The sequence below is a fragment of the Gossypium hirsutum genome, chromosome A03 (assembly GCF_007990345.1).
Source record: "Gossypium hirsutum isolate 1008001.06 chromosome A03, Gossypium_hirsutum_v2.1, whole genome shotgun sequence".
Classification (NCBI taxonomy): domain Eukaryota; kingdom Viridiplantae; phylum Streptophyta; class Magnoliopsida; order Malvales; family Malvaceae; genus Gossypium; species Gossypium hirsutum.
The window spans coordinates 91,080,170-91,092,735 of record NC_053426.1 but is presented as its reverse complement, the minus strand read 5'-3'; the positions used below and the strand labels follow the sequence as shown (position 1 = coordinate 91,092,735).

At 34.4% G+C, this 12,566-nt stretch overlaps 2 protein-coding genes across 3 annotated transcripts; one reads left to right on the top strand and one right to left on the bottom strand.

Moving 5' to 3' along the window:
* The first annotated feature begins 3,319 nt into the window (after positions 1-3,319).
* On the top strand, positions 3,320-7,231 carry LOC107886430 (F-box only protein 6). Its single transcript, XM_016810387.2, has 2 exons — positions 3,320-3,689; positions 5,837-7,231. The coding sequence occupies exons 1-2, from the start codon at positions 3,547-3,549 to the stop codon at positions 7,092-7,094; spliced, it is 1,401 nt and encodes a 466-aa protein (XP_016665876.1). The 5' UTR covers positions 3,320-3,546; the 3' UTR covers positions 7,095-7,231.
* Positions 7,232-7,560: 329 nt separating this feature from the next.
* On the bottom strand, positions 7,561-10,771 carry LOC107886431 (stress-associated endoplasmic reticulum protein 2). 2 transcript variants are annotated; one of them, XM_041099285.1, is made up of 4 exons: positions 10,351-10,771; positions 8,856-9,027; positions 8,071-8,227; positions 7,561-7,832 (listed from the first exon to the last, which is right to left on the bottom strand). In XM_041099285.1, the coding sequence occupies exons 2-4, from the start codon at positions 8,856-8,858 to the stop codon at positions 7,786-7,788; spliced, it is 207 nt and encodes a 68-aa protein (XP_040955219.1). In that variant the 5' UTR covers positions 8,859-9,027; positions 10,351-10,771; the 3' UTR covers positions 7,561-7,785. The 2 variants fall into 2 exon arrangements, with proteins under 2 accessions (XP_040955219.1, XP_016665877.1); XM_016810388.2 differs by lacking the exon at positions 10,351-10,771 and having other exon boundaries at positions 8,856-9,066.
* Between the last annotated feature and the right edge of the window lie 1,795 nt (positions 10,772-12,566).

Genomic DNA, 12,566 nt, shown 5'->3' with positions numbered 1-12,566 from the left:
TGTTTCGATGAAAGTAGAGGTCAAACTCGGGTCGGCGTGACAATGGTTGTAGTTATTAATGTGTTGTTTAATAACGAAAACCAGTGTCAGTTTGAAAGGAGCATCACTTTTACTCAACCGAAACAGCCGCTCCCCTCCTAAAAGTCCTCCTACATCCAGAACAGTGTTGGCCTTCGGATAAGAAGGAAGGTTAAATGTATCGGTTGTCTAGAAATGGAGAAAAAAATTATGCCAATTAGAGTGGGAAGGCCTACAATATTTCCCTATTATTATGCCCTTAAACATTCGTATGTTATTTACAGGTAACATTTTTAGGTATCTGAAAAGTTTGAACTCATGGTCGCATAACTAGCGTTAACTAACTCTCCAATTATACCTCGATCCATGACTGTATAACAGTCGTCCATTGGGACCTCCATGTATACTACCACTCGTGACCGTACAAAGAAAAATCACCCCGAAACTTAACTTCTTTAGTATAAGCTTTAGAGGTAATGGTCCTATTTCGGCATGATATATGAAATATGTACGGCTCGGAGCGATATCGTATCACCTACGACTCAATAATACCTTGAACATCAACCAAAAAATTTTAACGACATAAATTTTTAACATTGAGAAATGTTTTGTATAATAATGATGGGTAGGCTGTGGGAGAAGATTTTTAAGGGATGATGAAGTATGGAGTGGAAGGCCCCTTCTGATGATGATGTTGAGGCAATTTTCGTTACCTCCTCTTACGAAGTTGCCTACTGCTTGCCTCCACCAATAGTAGATAAGGCTTGCCGACGAGCCTGAACCACGACAAGTACTCCAAATAGATTGTCGTGTTTGCTGAGAAAAATGGTTCACGGATAGGTAAGAAATCAATCATACGATCCTAAGCCTCAGTATACTTATTATGCAGCTCTCGCCAATCCTCGTCACTCTTCCCACACATGTCCACCTTGTGAGCTCCTTTAAGTCTTGCGGCAATTGCGAAAGTTTTTGCCTCTACCCAAACTGTCGCATCACCTGGTTCGGTTCTTGCATTTTCATTGTCACAAACGCTATCAATTGCACCTTCGCATACCACATCCCTCGATTGTCCAACACTCCTTCGGGATGCAAGATATGGTGTCGGTGTCAATGTCAGTGTATGGCATCCATTCAAACTGAAATGAGCAATTGTAAATTTCATTATATATGAATTTTTATTTTACAAATCATTGCATGATTAATATAGGTTCGAAAGAATAAGTAATAAACTTCGGCTTCTGAGTGTTGATTTAACAGTAGTCTAATGTCTTTCAACTCTTGGGGTAGTCCCACATAACTCGACTCATGGGTCCACCTGTAAAAGCAATGTTAGTTCAAAATATGATAAATAAAAACATTTACCGTACAAACTACGTATTTATTAATAAATGATTTTTACCTTGTCACTAACAGAAACATGTGCGGGTCGTTCACTCGGGGACATAAAAATGGTAGCCACTACCAAGCTTACAATTGCAGCAGGAGCAAGCAACCACCGATGGACATCTTATTTTGTTCTGTGGCGTAACATAGATATCGATATAATATAACCAACACGATTGATCCTTAACTCAGTTTTTCTCATTCTTTGAAGTCTACTAGGTGTAGTTGCCACTTTATGTGTACCAAATTTCAAGATTATCGGGCATTAAAATGCCCCCAATTAACTAAAGGATGAATGCTTGGGTGTATTGTTCTTTGACAACCTCGGTCGCATCTACGAGAGACTTATCAAAATTTTTTGCCAACCAATTCATTGATATCCAACCACTATCAAACTTGTTCGGGACCTTTCCTAATAATGCTATGCAGAGATCATCTTTACCTGGAATGATTAGTGCTCCAGTGACGATCGACCCATCCACGACAGACTAAGTTGTAACGCCAAATCCTCCAATGTGATTGTACACTCGCTGCATGGAAAATGGAAAGCATGTGTCTCTGGCTTCCATCTTTCCACCAATGCGCTGATGAGTCTAGGATCAAGTTTGATGTCTCCGAGCATACGAGACACATGCAAAAATCCCGCCTCTTGTAAGCAACCACGAATGGCGGGGATTGGAGGCTTTGCCAAATTATGTACGAACGCCTCCAAAACACGATTGTCTGCCTATTTATAAAAACAAAAAATATTTTAGTTTATAGAAAAATGTTTTAAATTTAACTTAATCAAAAATAAAAAAAATTAAAATTTTGTCTTACCATTATTGCTTGAGCGGTGAAAATGTGCTTGTCATCCAAACGAATTAGAGAGGTTGTCATTCGTGAAAACTTAATTTGAACAAATCAAATTCAAAATAATTAAAAATATATATTTTAAAACAAGAATATCGGAAATTTTTGAACAAAAACTTAAGAAAATTGAGAGAGTTAGGAGATTAGAAAGAATTGAGAGGATAGGATGTGAGTGAAAAAAATTATTTTGAAGGTATTTTCATGTAATTTTTTTTTGACTATTACCCTTTTAAAATTTTTTACTATTGCAATGGCAACGATTATATGAACGTTGAAGGAAAGTATGCCCAACTGGATGCGCTTTTCATTTCTCTTTCAAAAAATGACCTATGTCCCTAAATTTAAAAAAAATAGCTTAAAAGCCTAATTAAAAAAAATTGCATGTTTGTCTAAGTTGGCCTAAATATTGAAGGTTAATTTTTTTTAGAATAAATATTAAATTGATCTAATATATAAATTTTGTGGGGTAAAGTTACTATTATACCAATTTTAAAAGTTACTATGTGATATTTTTGTGAGCCATTTAAGTGTTGGTAAGAAAAAAAATCAAATAATTAATAACTATTTTGTAACTTTTCATAATTGAATGGAAAAAAAATATTTCTAATTACGTGAGTATAATTAGATGAGAGAAAAGTAATTAAATTATTATAAATAAAATTAAAAAAACTTATATCATGAATGATTAAGCACCAACATTTATTTGTACTAAAAAAGACCAACATTTATAAATATAATTATAACTTATAAAAACTTAAATTACAAGTCTAGAATTTTTATTAAATAACAAGTACTTTTATTTAATTGGTATAAATATATAATGATTATAAAATTCTTAGTTATGATTGCAAGCAGGAGTGAGGTAAAGTTGGATAGATGTGGTTTTTAGTTGAATTCAAAATAAGTTTATTAATTATAAAATCTTAAATACTATTGTAATCCATTTTAAATTTCCTATTATGAATTTTATTTCTAATTTAACTTTTTTGTTTTCTGAATTAAAAATACAACCTAAAGTGGAAAAGAAGGTAGAGTAAAAAAGAAAAGAAACGAAAAAAAAAGGGGGATGATTACAATGACAAAAAAGCGTGCGGGTGAGAATAATTGCAAGCAATTATGGGTTAATGGGCCAAAGCGGGTATTAGATGACTCGCTTAACTCACAACAGAATGAAAGCTAGTTTGATAATAAAGTAGCATTTTCAATGGCATCAAAAAGGCATTGAGAGAAGAATTGAAAGGACAAAAGAAAATTTCATTTTTAGTTGTGGTTGTGAAGGGGTTATTGGTGGGCATGGAAGGGCTGGCCATGCTCGGGCAGCTAATCGGTCAGATTCAAGATCTTTTGCAGCTTCACGGCTCTCCTCCTCCGCCTCCTCCTCCGTCTCATTTTCGCCTTCTTCAACCGCATCTTCACCCCGACGACCACCACCGCAGGTCTTTCTTCAGAATTAGATAGATCTCTTCAATTCCTTCTTTCTCTCTTACCTCGCATTCTCGCTTTCCTTTCAAATGTTTTTCCCCCTTCTCTGCTTCCATCATTTTTTGCTTCTGTTTTATTTTGATAAAAACAATGTGATTTAGTCGTAGGTTATCTTTTATTCCTATAATTTTTCCAATGTTATTTTCTTTCTTGCATTACTTGTTGAGATTTTTTAGTACTTGGTTCTTATGCCACTGCTTTTTTTTTCTGTCAAATTTTCTTTTTTTTTTCAAGGGCTTCGGCATGTTAATGCCATTAGAATTTTTCTGGGTATTCGTTTCTACATATTTTTTACTCTTTTTTTTTTTTTTTGCAAAAAGAATGAATTTTAGTGTATACCATTTTTCAGTTTTTTCCTTGTATTCCAATCATGTAGATTCTTTTTTTTTCTTCTACTTTTTGCTTTGCTTTTTCTTTTCCCCTTTTGCAGTTTTCAGGTTTTTTTTGTTCCCTCTTCTTTGTTAGGGGCTGATTACATTATGTCATGGTTAACTTTGAACTTGTTGACCGCTGTGTTTTTTGGTAAAATGATACTTGAATGTTTCTTCTTGGTTGTGTTAACATGTGATTATAGTTTCACTGTGTATATGGAATCTCAAACCTCGCTTAAACCAATGATTCTTGCTTATTATATGCCATAGACTAATCAGCTCTTTTTAAATTTTCTTTTTCCTTACTACATATGAAGAAAAAAGAGAAAGCTAATCTACTCGTAATACAACTAATCCGGAGCCAGGGGGTTTTAAGTAACACATAGTTGTTGGTCTTTATTTGTTTCGAGGTCTCCTTTAAAACTTCGGGTTTAACTAATGAATGTTGAGTGGGCTGCTACTTTGGTTCGTTCATAATGCTCGGTTTGTCCATATGTCACAGTAGTCGTCTCTCTCTCTGAATATTCCTTCAATACCCATGCCTTATGCAAAGCCATTCTTCGCAATGTAACCAAGCACATAGTGGAAAATTTCTTTTAACAGTGAATGTAGGCGTCTATTTTCCATGTAGTTCAGTTATTATTGATGGAGGCGGTTTGTGAAGTTAGACGATTCCAAGGTTCATATATCATCTTTTATAAGTTAATCCTGAAGCACCGATGTATATGGGCATCTTGTGTCAATTCTAAAGTTCATTTTGAGGTTCTTTTCTAATGAAAAAGGTTTGGTGGTCAAGATGTATCTTGCCAAGGTGCATTTTGAGTTTCATTTCTAATGAACATGTTAGGTAAAACCATAAGGAAAATTGTAATATACATTTTTTATGAAGATGTTGAGATGAATTTATCTTGTTTGGAGACATGATTTATGTCATGTCCAGAGCATGCACAGCTTTGGCATGGTAGTTTTGCTTGGGCTTAGCCTTATTTTGATCGATAAATGGCCATAAAGATGTCAACCAGCAAAAGCCTGCAGATAAGGCCTTGACTTGAATAAGGTTTGATGATTGAAGTTCAAAGGTGATGTGAATGTTGAAGTCCGAATGGATTGCTAGTTACTTGCACAATCGCCTACTAAATTTGGTTATAATCTCTAGCTTTTGTCTCTTGCAATGAGGCACTCTCCTTTCCTTCCCTCTCTAGCTGGCTTGACCCTCGACTCCACCACTGGAGAGGAGTCTTCTGTCCCTTGTGCTATACAGGTTAACTGTGGAACATGTTGCTTCACAGACACAAGGCTTCTTTACTACCTTTTATATTAGGATGTTCTGAGAAGTTTCTATCAGTTTGTATTCATTTTTCACCCCAAGTTCTCTAGGATTCTTTGGTTCTCTTATCAATGTACCCATTGTGGGGTGCATGGGTATTTTTTGATGTGTAAACTTATATAAGAGGGAAGATTGGTAATTGAGTACATTGCTGCATCTATTGATTTTGATCAATAAGATGGTGAGGAAAGTTGTTGAATTCTCTCTTCGGGCCTGCACAAATTGAACAGATCTTATAACTCGAAATATTTACCATATTACTTGTGATGGGATGAATGGTGGAATTCCTATTGCTTTAAACATGTTTGAGCTTAATGATCTTAAATTTATTGTAGCTGGTAATTATTTAGCATATTTCAAATAGACAGTAGGAACGGGATTACTTATGTTAGCTTCCGTGCAGGTGGTGTTTGCACAATGTAGATTATACTTCTACAGACGATTACTACAGTCTTGTAATGGCTGCTGGGAAATCTGGAAGTTGTAAGATGTTGGAACCTTTTGAGCCTCCAGGTCCTCCACCAAGCAAGAAATCACGAAAGGGACGGACCCAAGAGAAATTACATGGAAGTACTGCTATACCTGAGGCTGAGGTTATGGAACAAGATATTTGGAAAGAATTCCCTGAAGACCTTCTTGAAGCCATCATTGCAAGACTTCCCATAGCCTCATTCTTCCGCTTTCGCTCTGTTTGCCGTAAATGGAATTCCTTGTTGGAGTTGCAAAGTTTCTCTCAGCGTTGTGCTGAAATCCCACAAGGCAATACCTGGTTCTATGCTTTTACTCATGACAATGTGAACTCCGGAACCATGTATTATGACCCTTCCATGAGGAAATGGCACCATCCTGCATATAGGCCAACAAAAATGATTGCTTTGCCAGTTGCATCTGCAGGTGGTCTAGTTTGCTTTCTTGATATTGGTCATAGGAAAATCTATGTCTGCAACCCTTTGACTCGGTCATTTAAAGAGTTGCCAACTGGGTCAGTTAAAGTGTGGTCGCGAATTACTGTAGGAATGACTCTGAATGGAAACTCAACCACTGGAGGCTACAAGGTCATGTGGGTGGGACGTGACGGAGAGTGTGAAGTTTATGACTCAGTGAAGAATTCATGGAGTCGGCCAGGACGCATGCCCTCAAACATTAAGGTGCCACTATCACTTAACTTTCTGTCTCAAGCTGTTTCTGTTGATAACACACTTTGCTTCATGCGGTCGGACCCTGAAGGGATTGTGTCCTACAACATGGATACCGGGGTATGCAAACAATTTATTATTCCAGCCCCATTACATCTGAGTGACCACTCGCTTGCAGAGTGGAAGGGCAGGATCATGCTCGTTGGATTGCTGACCAAAAATGCTGCCACTTGTGTCTGTATATGGGAGCTGCAGAAGATGACTCTCTTGTGGAAGGAGGTTGACAGAATGCCAAACGTATGGTGCTTAGAGTTTTACGGGAAGCAAGTTCGAATGACTTGCTCGAGCAACAAAGGTTTGCTCATGTTGCAACTGAGATCGAGACAAATGAACCGATTAGTTACATACAATGTGATGAGCAGGGAGTGGCTTAAGGTTCCTGGATGTGTTGTACCACGGGGTAGAAAGCAACAGCGGGTAGCATGTTGCATTGCTTTTAACCCCTGCTTGACTGCTACTGCTTGATTTCCAACCCTTTATGTTTCAAGGAAACTATTTCCTATTTTAATGTTTCCCGACTATGTTCGGTTGCTGCTAACAAGTCCCACCTAAGGCCGTATTTTCTTTTTGGTTGCATGGAAATTGGAATGGCTTTTCCTTTATTTTCTTCTTTTTGTTTGGACTTATGGGTGAATAACACGCTTGGTTCTTAATGAGGCGTGTGAAACTACTGCCGTCTTGTTGCATCGAGATCATAGTTACACAGATAAATTGAGCGTTGCTTCCTCTTTTAAAAGATTCATTACACTAAACAGGAAATTCTCTACTCAGTGCTAAATTTGATGAATGAGGTTCATATAGAAGCTAAATCTAGCGGGCTTGCACGTGAGAAAGCTCGAAAAATAAAAATCTTTACGCATCATCTGCTGAAGCTGTTGGTATAACCATTCAAATATCGAGTTATTCGGATAACTCGGTTCAACCACTAATATATCAGTATTTAGTCCATCTCATTCCATAAATGAAAAAAGTAGCAGACAAAGCACAATGAACAGACAACAAAAGGGGAGGTCTTATTCAAATTCCAAACATTTCACATCGTAAGCATATCTCTCTAGTAAATATATCTTCAGTTTTTCCCTACAAAACGAACAGAAAAGCAAAGCCCAATGCATGACCAGTCTCCTCGCAATTCCTTAACATCAGAAGTGCAGACTTATGCCATACCTCCGCTGGTCGCTGTCCTGATAATCTGGAAGAGAGCTGTTAAGGTGAATGTAAATGAAGTTGATCAGTAAATCATGACAGACAGGACATGCAGAAAATCTTGATTCTAAATTGTAAATATAGATATTTTAATTTAAGCAAACATCCTTGAAGATTACAATGAAATAAACTCAACACCAAGAAAAGCTAAACATATCACACTTTCCAAACGAAGAAACCAGACAAATTATCCATACACATTGAATAAGGAAATATGATGGCAAAGAATCCTTACATGATCCAATGACGACGAATATGAAGAACCCAAGAAGCACAGGACCGACAGGATAATCCTTCCCCTTCTTTGTGGTTGTCTCAGGCACAGCTCCTCTCTTTGTTATGTTCTTTTGGAACTTCTCCACCTTTCTTTCTGCAAGTCGCCTTGATGTTGTCTGCCCAAAGCAGAAAAAGTAAGGGGATAAAGTGTAAATTTTAAAATTGGATAAATAGAAACAAAGCAATTTTTTTTTCTTTTAGGGAATAAAAGTGTTAGGGTATCCCATGCTCGGCCTGGCCTAATTTGGCGATGGATCTTAACATTTATACAAGATTTATGAGAAATATAAACGACGTTTCGAATGAGTTTTGAACTGTAAAAATAGAATTCGAACTGTTGACCAAAAAATAAAAGACAATTCAGACTATTTGCAAACGACAGGTCAACAGTTCTAAATTAAAACAATAATGAAAAGCAATATAAAGACGAATAAATTATTCAAAAGATTTTCGAACAAATACAAGATCAAATTGTGAGGCATATATCTGCTAAATTTAGATCTATAATAGCTGAAATCTACAAACAATTTTATAAACACGCTAAAATTTAGATCCATAATCTATATTCGGAGAGGACGGAAGACGAACAAGAAGTTTATATTGGATCCACTCAGATACAAGAAGATCAAGAAAAATAATAATCAAATTAATAGGAAAAATAAATATGAAAACTGTGAAGTGAACCAATTATTAGAAAAAAAATACAAATTAACAGTTTCTTAGAAAAAGAAAATAAAAACTTACCATGATGACGGATAAATCAGGTAGCCGGAGAAGATTGAAGAGAGAAAACGCAGGAAAATTTCAGGATCTCGCTAATTCCCTGCGAAGTATTTTCTCTCTCGATCTCTCACTTTCTCGCGAAAATCTCCGGATTTGATAGAGGATGTCAGCTATCCATCCGCTTTAAATAGTGCTGAAGACGGGAAAATAAATGATAATTGAAGGTCACGCGTAAGTAGCGTCACCGGCTTCGCTCTCATTGGGCGCTTTTGATGGATCTCACTATACCCTTTTTTCTTATTCAAATTTTGATACTCCACTTACTTTCCTTTTTATATATTTTTATTGAAAAAATTGTGATTATGATCATACCATTCCAAAATTTTATTCCAAATAGCAGTTTATATAGTATATTTTAATTTTTTTATTAAGGTTTAAATATATAATTTGCACTCAAATTTTTTCACTTTTCTCAAATTAGTATTTATGATTTTTTTAGATTAGTATCCTAAATTTTGTTCCGTCAACTAAATTGGTACCTAAATCTAAGTTCATTGATGTCATAATCTAAAAAAATATTTTTAAAACTATTTCTTTTTTTTTTCTTTAGTTTTCTCAGTGACCTTTCTTCCACCCCAATTTCTTTTCTTTTACCCCGTGATCTTTCTTTTTCCCACTATCCTTTTCTATTCTTTTTTCTACTAACACGTTTGCTTTTCAATGGCTGATTTCAATTCCTCTCTTTTACATTCTACTATTGTTGCTGCTGCTTCTTTATTCGAGGTAGAAGATACTGAGAAAATAAAGTTTCTAGACATAGAGGAAACATGTTCAAATTCAGGCTACAAAGATTCAGATTACCCAATAGACTCGAAATGAAGAACTCGTAATTGAAACTTGACTATTAATAAAGTTTCTCGATAGTTGGATTTTTTTTGTTTGTTTCTCGAGAAAATATGAGAAAGAACAAAAAAAATAGTTTTTTTTTTTAAACTTTGGTTTCTTTTTAGCTTCTAGATTCTAGGTTTATCTTTTATATTTCAAGTCTTGGGTTCATCTTTTTTTTTTTGATTTTTGCATTCTATTTTTTTTCTATTTTTTTCAATTTTTGGGTAGTTAGATTTTTTTTATTTCCTGGGAAAATACTAGAAAGAACAAAAAAAATGGTAGATGTAGACAACTCCATTGGATTTTTTTTACTTTATAAGTTTCTAAGGATTTAAAGCTTTTTATCGAAGAATTCATTTTGTAATTTGTTTGTATGTTATTGTGGCTATTTATGGTGAAGAAGGATACTATGATTTGCACAATGATTTTTAAACAAATTAGGTACTATTTATTTTGATATTATTGTTTGCTTCATGAAATTGTATCTTACATTACCCCTCTTTCTTCTCATTTTTATTATCACTACTTTTCCTTCCACACAATATTTACAAATAAAACATAATTAAGAGGTAAAGAAAAATAAACATGGTGGACATACAACAAGTAGACGAAGTGGAAGGGCCATTACCGATAGTTTCATCTGAGGCGGTTGGATCAAAACGCTAGAGATGTCCAAGCATTCGGTTAGTGACATTGACAGTGAGCAACCTTACGTTTCTCATGTAAGAAGACCCCCTTCTTTTTCCAAGCAATAGAAACACCACTCCAACAACCTTTTTTTAAATCCCTCACTCGCCTCTCCCTATTTTAAATGTTCCAAAACTCGCATCTTTACCAATCTCACTACTGATTTCAACGCTACCAACGACACCCTTGATGACGCCCCATGAAATGACACTCCACCATGAAACAACCTCGATCCAATTGGGTTCCCATCACAAGGTTATCTAAGATAGGTGAAAGTGTAGTTTAGCTCAGTTGGTTCAAGCCATGAGTTTTTATGGGTTAGTTTGAACAGGGGAGGGGAAGTTGTAGGGCTTGGTTGATGGTGGCTGAAAAATGGGGAGGAAAATGAAAGGGGATTAAGATATGTGATTTTTGTGGTGATTAGATGGTGAGAAAATGAGTGAAAATTTTTGGGGTAAGAGTTTTTGACAAAAGAAAGAAGGGAATGTGAAATCATGAGTTTTTGATAGAGGAAAGGAAGTAGAAATGATGAAGAAAAAGAAAAATAAGAAAAGAAAAGAAAATGGAAAGAAAAAGGGGGAAAATAAAAAAAATAAAACAAAAAGAAAAAGAGGTATAAGAGGACGTCACGTGGCATTGCGCGATTGGCTAGTGTTGCCACGTAAGTAAAAAGTTAATGGCGTTAGACTTAGGTATCAATTTAGCTGACGAAAAAAATTCGAGTACCAATTTGGAAAAAAAAACCATAAGTACTAATGCTGGAGAAGTGAACAAATTCGAGTACTAATTTTATATTTAACCATTTTATTAAAAAATAAATAAACTCGTCTCTTTATGTTAGATGATTGAATGAAATAGCCTCTCTAATTAAATGCTTACTTTGATGTTTTATATTTAAGGCATAATAGTAAATTTAGCCATAAATTTTTACATATTTAATTTTACCTCTTTTTTTATTGGGAATAACTTGACTGTCCACTTTTCATTAGTGATGTGGCATATTTTTTTATGTTCCATATCAATAAATAATTTAAAAATTATAAAAAAATAATTAAAAAATTATAAATAATTCTTCAAAATATAAAAAAGAAAAAGTAAAGATTTATAAAAAAAATTTAAAAATGCAAAAGAAGTTAAAAGGTTTTTTATTAAAAAAAAAATTTCGAAAGGAAAATAAAAAAAAGAAAGTAAGAGAAGTTTTATAGTAATTTGTCGTTTTTCTTTTAATATTAGTGCAAACTGTTCTAATGCTAGCCTTAGCCCTTATTCTAGCATGTTGTTGGATTTTTTAATGGTAATTTATTAATTTGTTATGATATGGTGGTACCCCGTATACTTCACATTATTATTACTTTAGTATTGTTTGAAAGGAAAAATAAACAAAGTGAAGAAAGCTTTGTAGTTTATTTATAATCTATGACATAAATTACTTAAAAAGGCCCATTTCCAAGCATATTTACGAAAATGGGTCAATTACACAATTATTTACCGGAAAGGGCCACTTTTTACAAAACGCACCTACGTGGCCGCGTTTAAGGGGAAAATTGCTAGTAAAGCACGCCCCTGGGGAGCGTTTTTTGCCACGTCAGCAAAATACTTCCACGTAAGCGCGTTTTGCTGACGTGGTAAAAAACGCTCCCCCAGGGGCACGCTTTGCTCCGTGTTTTTATATGTTAGGGATATTTGCATGTTTAGTCCCTAAAATTTTTTAGGGTTTTTAAGGTTAGGGTTTTGCCAAAATAAGTTAGGATTTAGTGTTTAGGTTTTTGTTAAAACAAGTTAGGGTTTAGAGTTTTAGTAGATTTTAAAAATTAAGATTTAGTGTTGTTTTATAAATATTATTCAAATTAGAGTTTAGGGTTTTTAAATAAATTAAGTAAATTAAGGTTTTAGGGTTTTAAATAAATTAAATAAATTAGGGTTTTTAGGATTTTAAATAAATTAAATTATGGTTTAGGTTTTTTAAATAAATTAAGTAGATTAGGGTTTTAGGGTTTTAAATAAATTAAATTAGGGTTTAAGGTTTAAAGTTTAATTTAATTAAATTAGGGTTTATTTTTTTAAAATAACATTGTGTTTATTTTTTTAACAAAATTGACTATTTGTACCCTGAAAAAATAATTTTGAGAAGACGTTTCTGAACAAATAGTGTCAAAA

Bases quoted from the DNA above. Each gene is read 5' to 3' on its own strand.
- LOC107886430 (XM_016810387.2), top strand. From the start codon at position 3,547: ATGGAAGGGCTGGCCATGCTCGGGCAGCTAATCGGTCAGATTCAAGAT. The intron at 3,690-5,836 runs GTCTTTCTTCAG...GCTTCCGTGCAG, and splicing joins CCCGACGACCACCACCGCAG to GTGGTGTTTGCACAATGTAG.
- LOC107886431 (XM_041099285.1), bottom strand. The intron at 7,833-8,070 runs GTAAGGATTCTT...TCACCTTAACAG, and splicing joins ATTCGTCGTCATTGGATCAT to CTCTCTTCCAGATTATCAGG.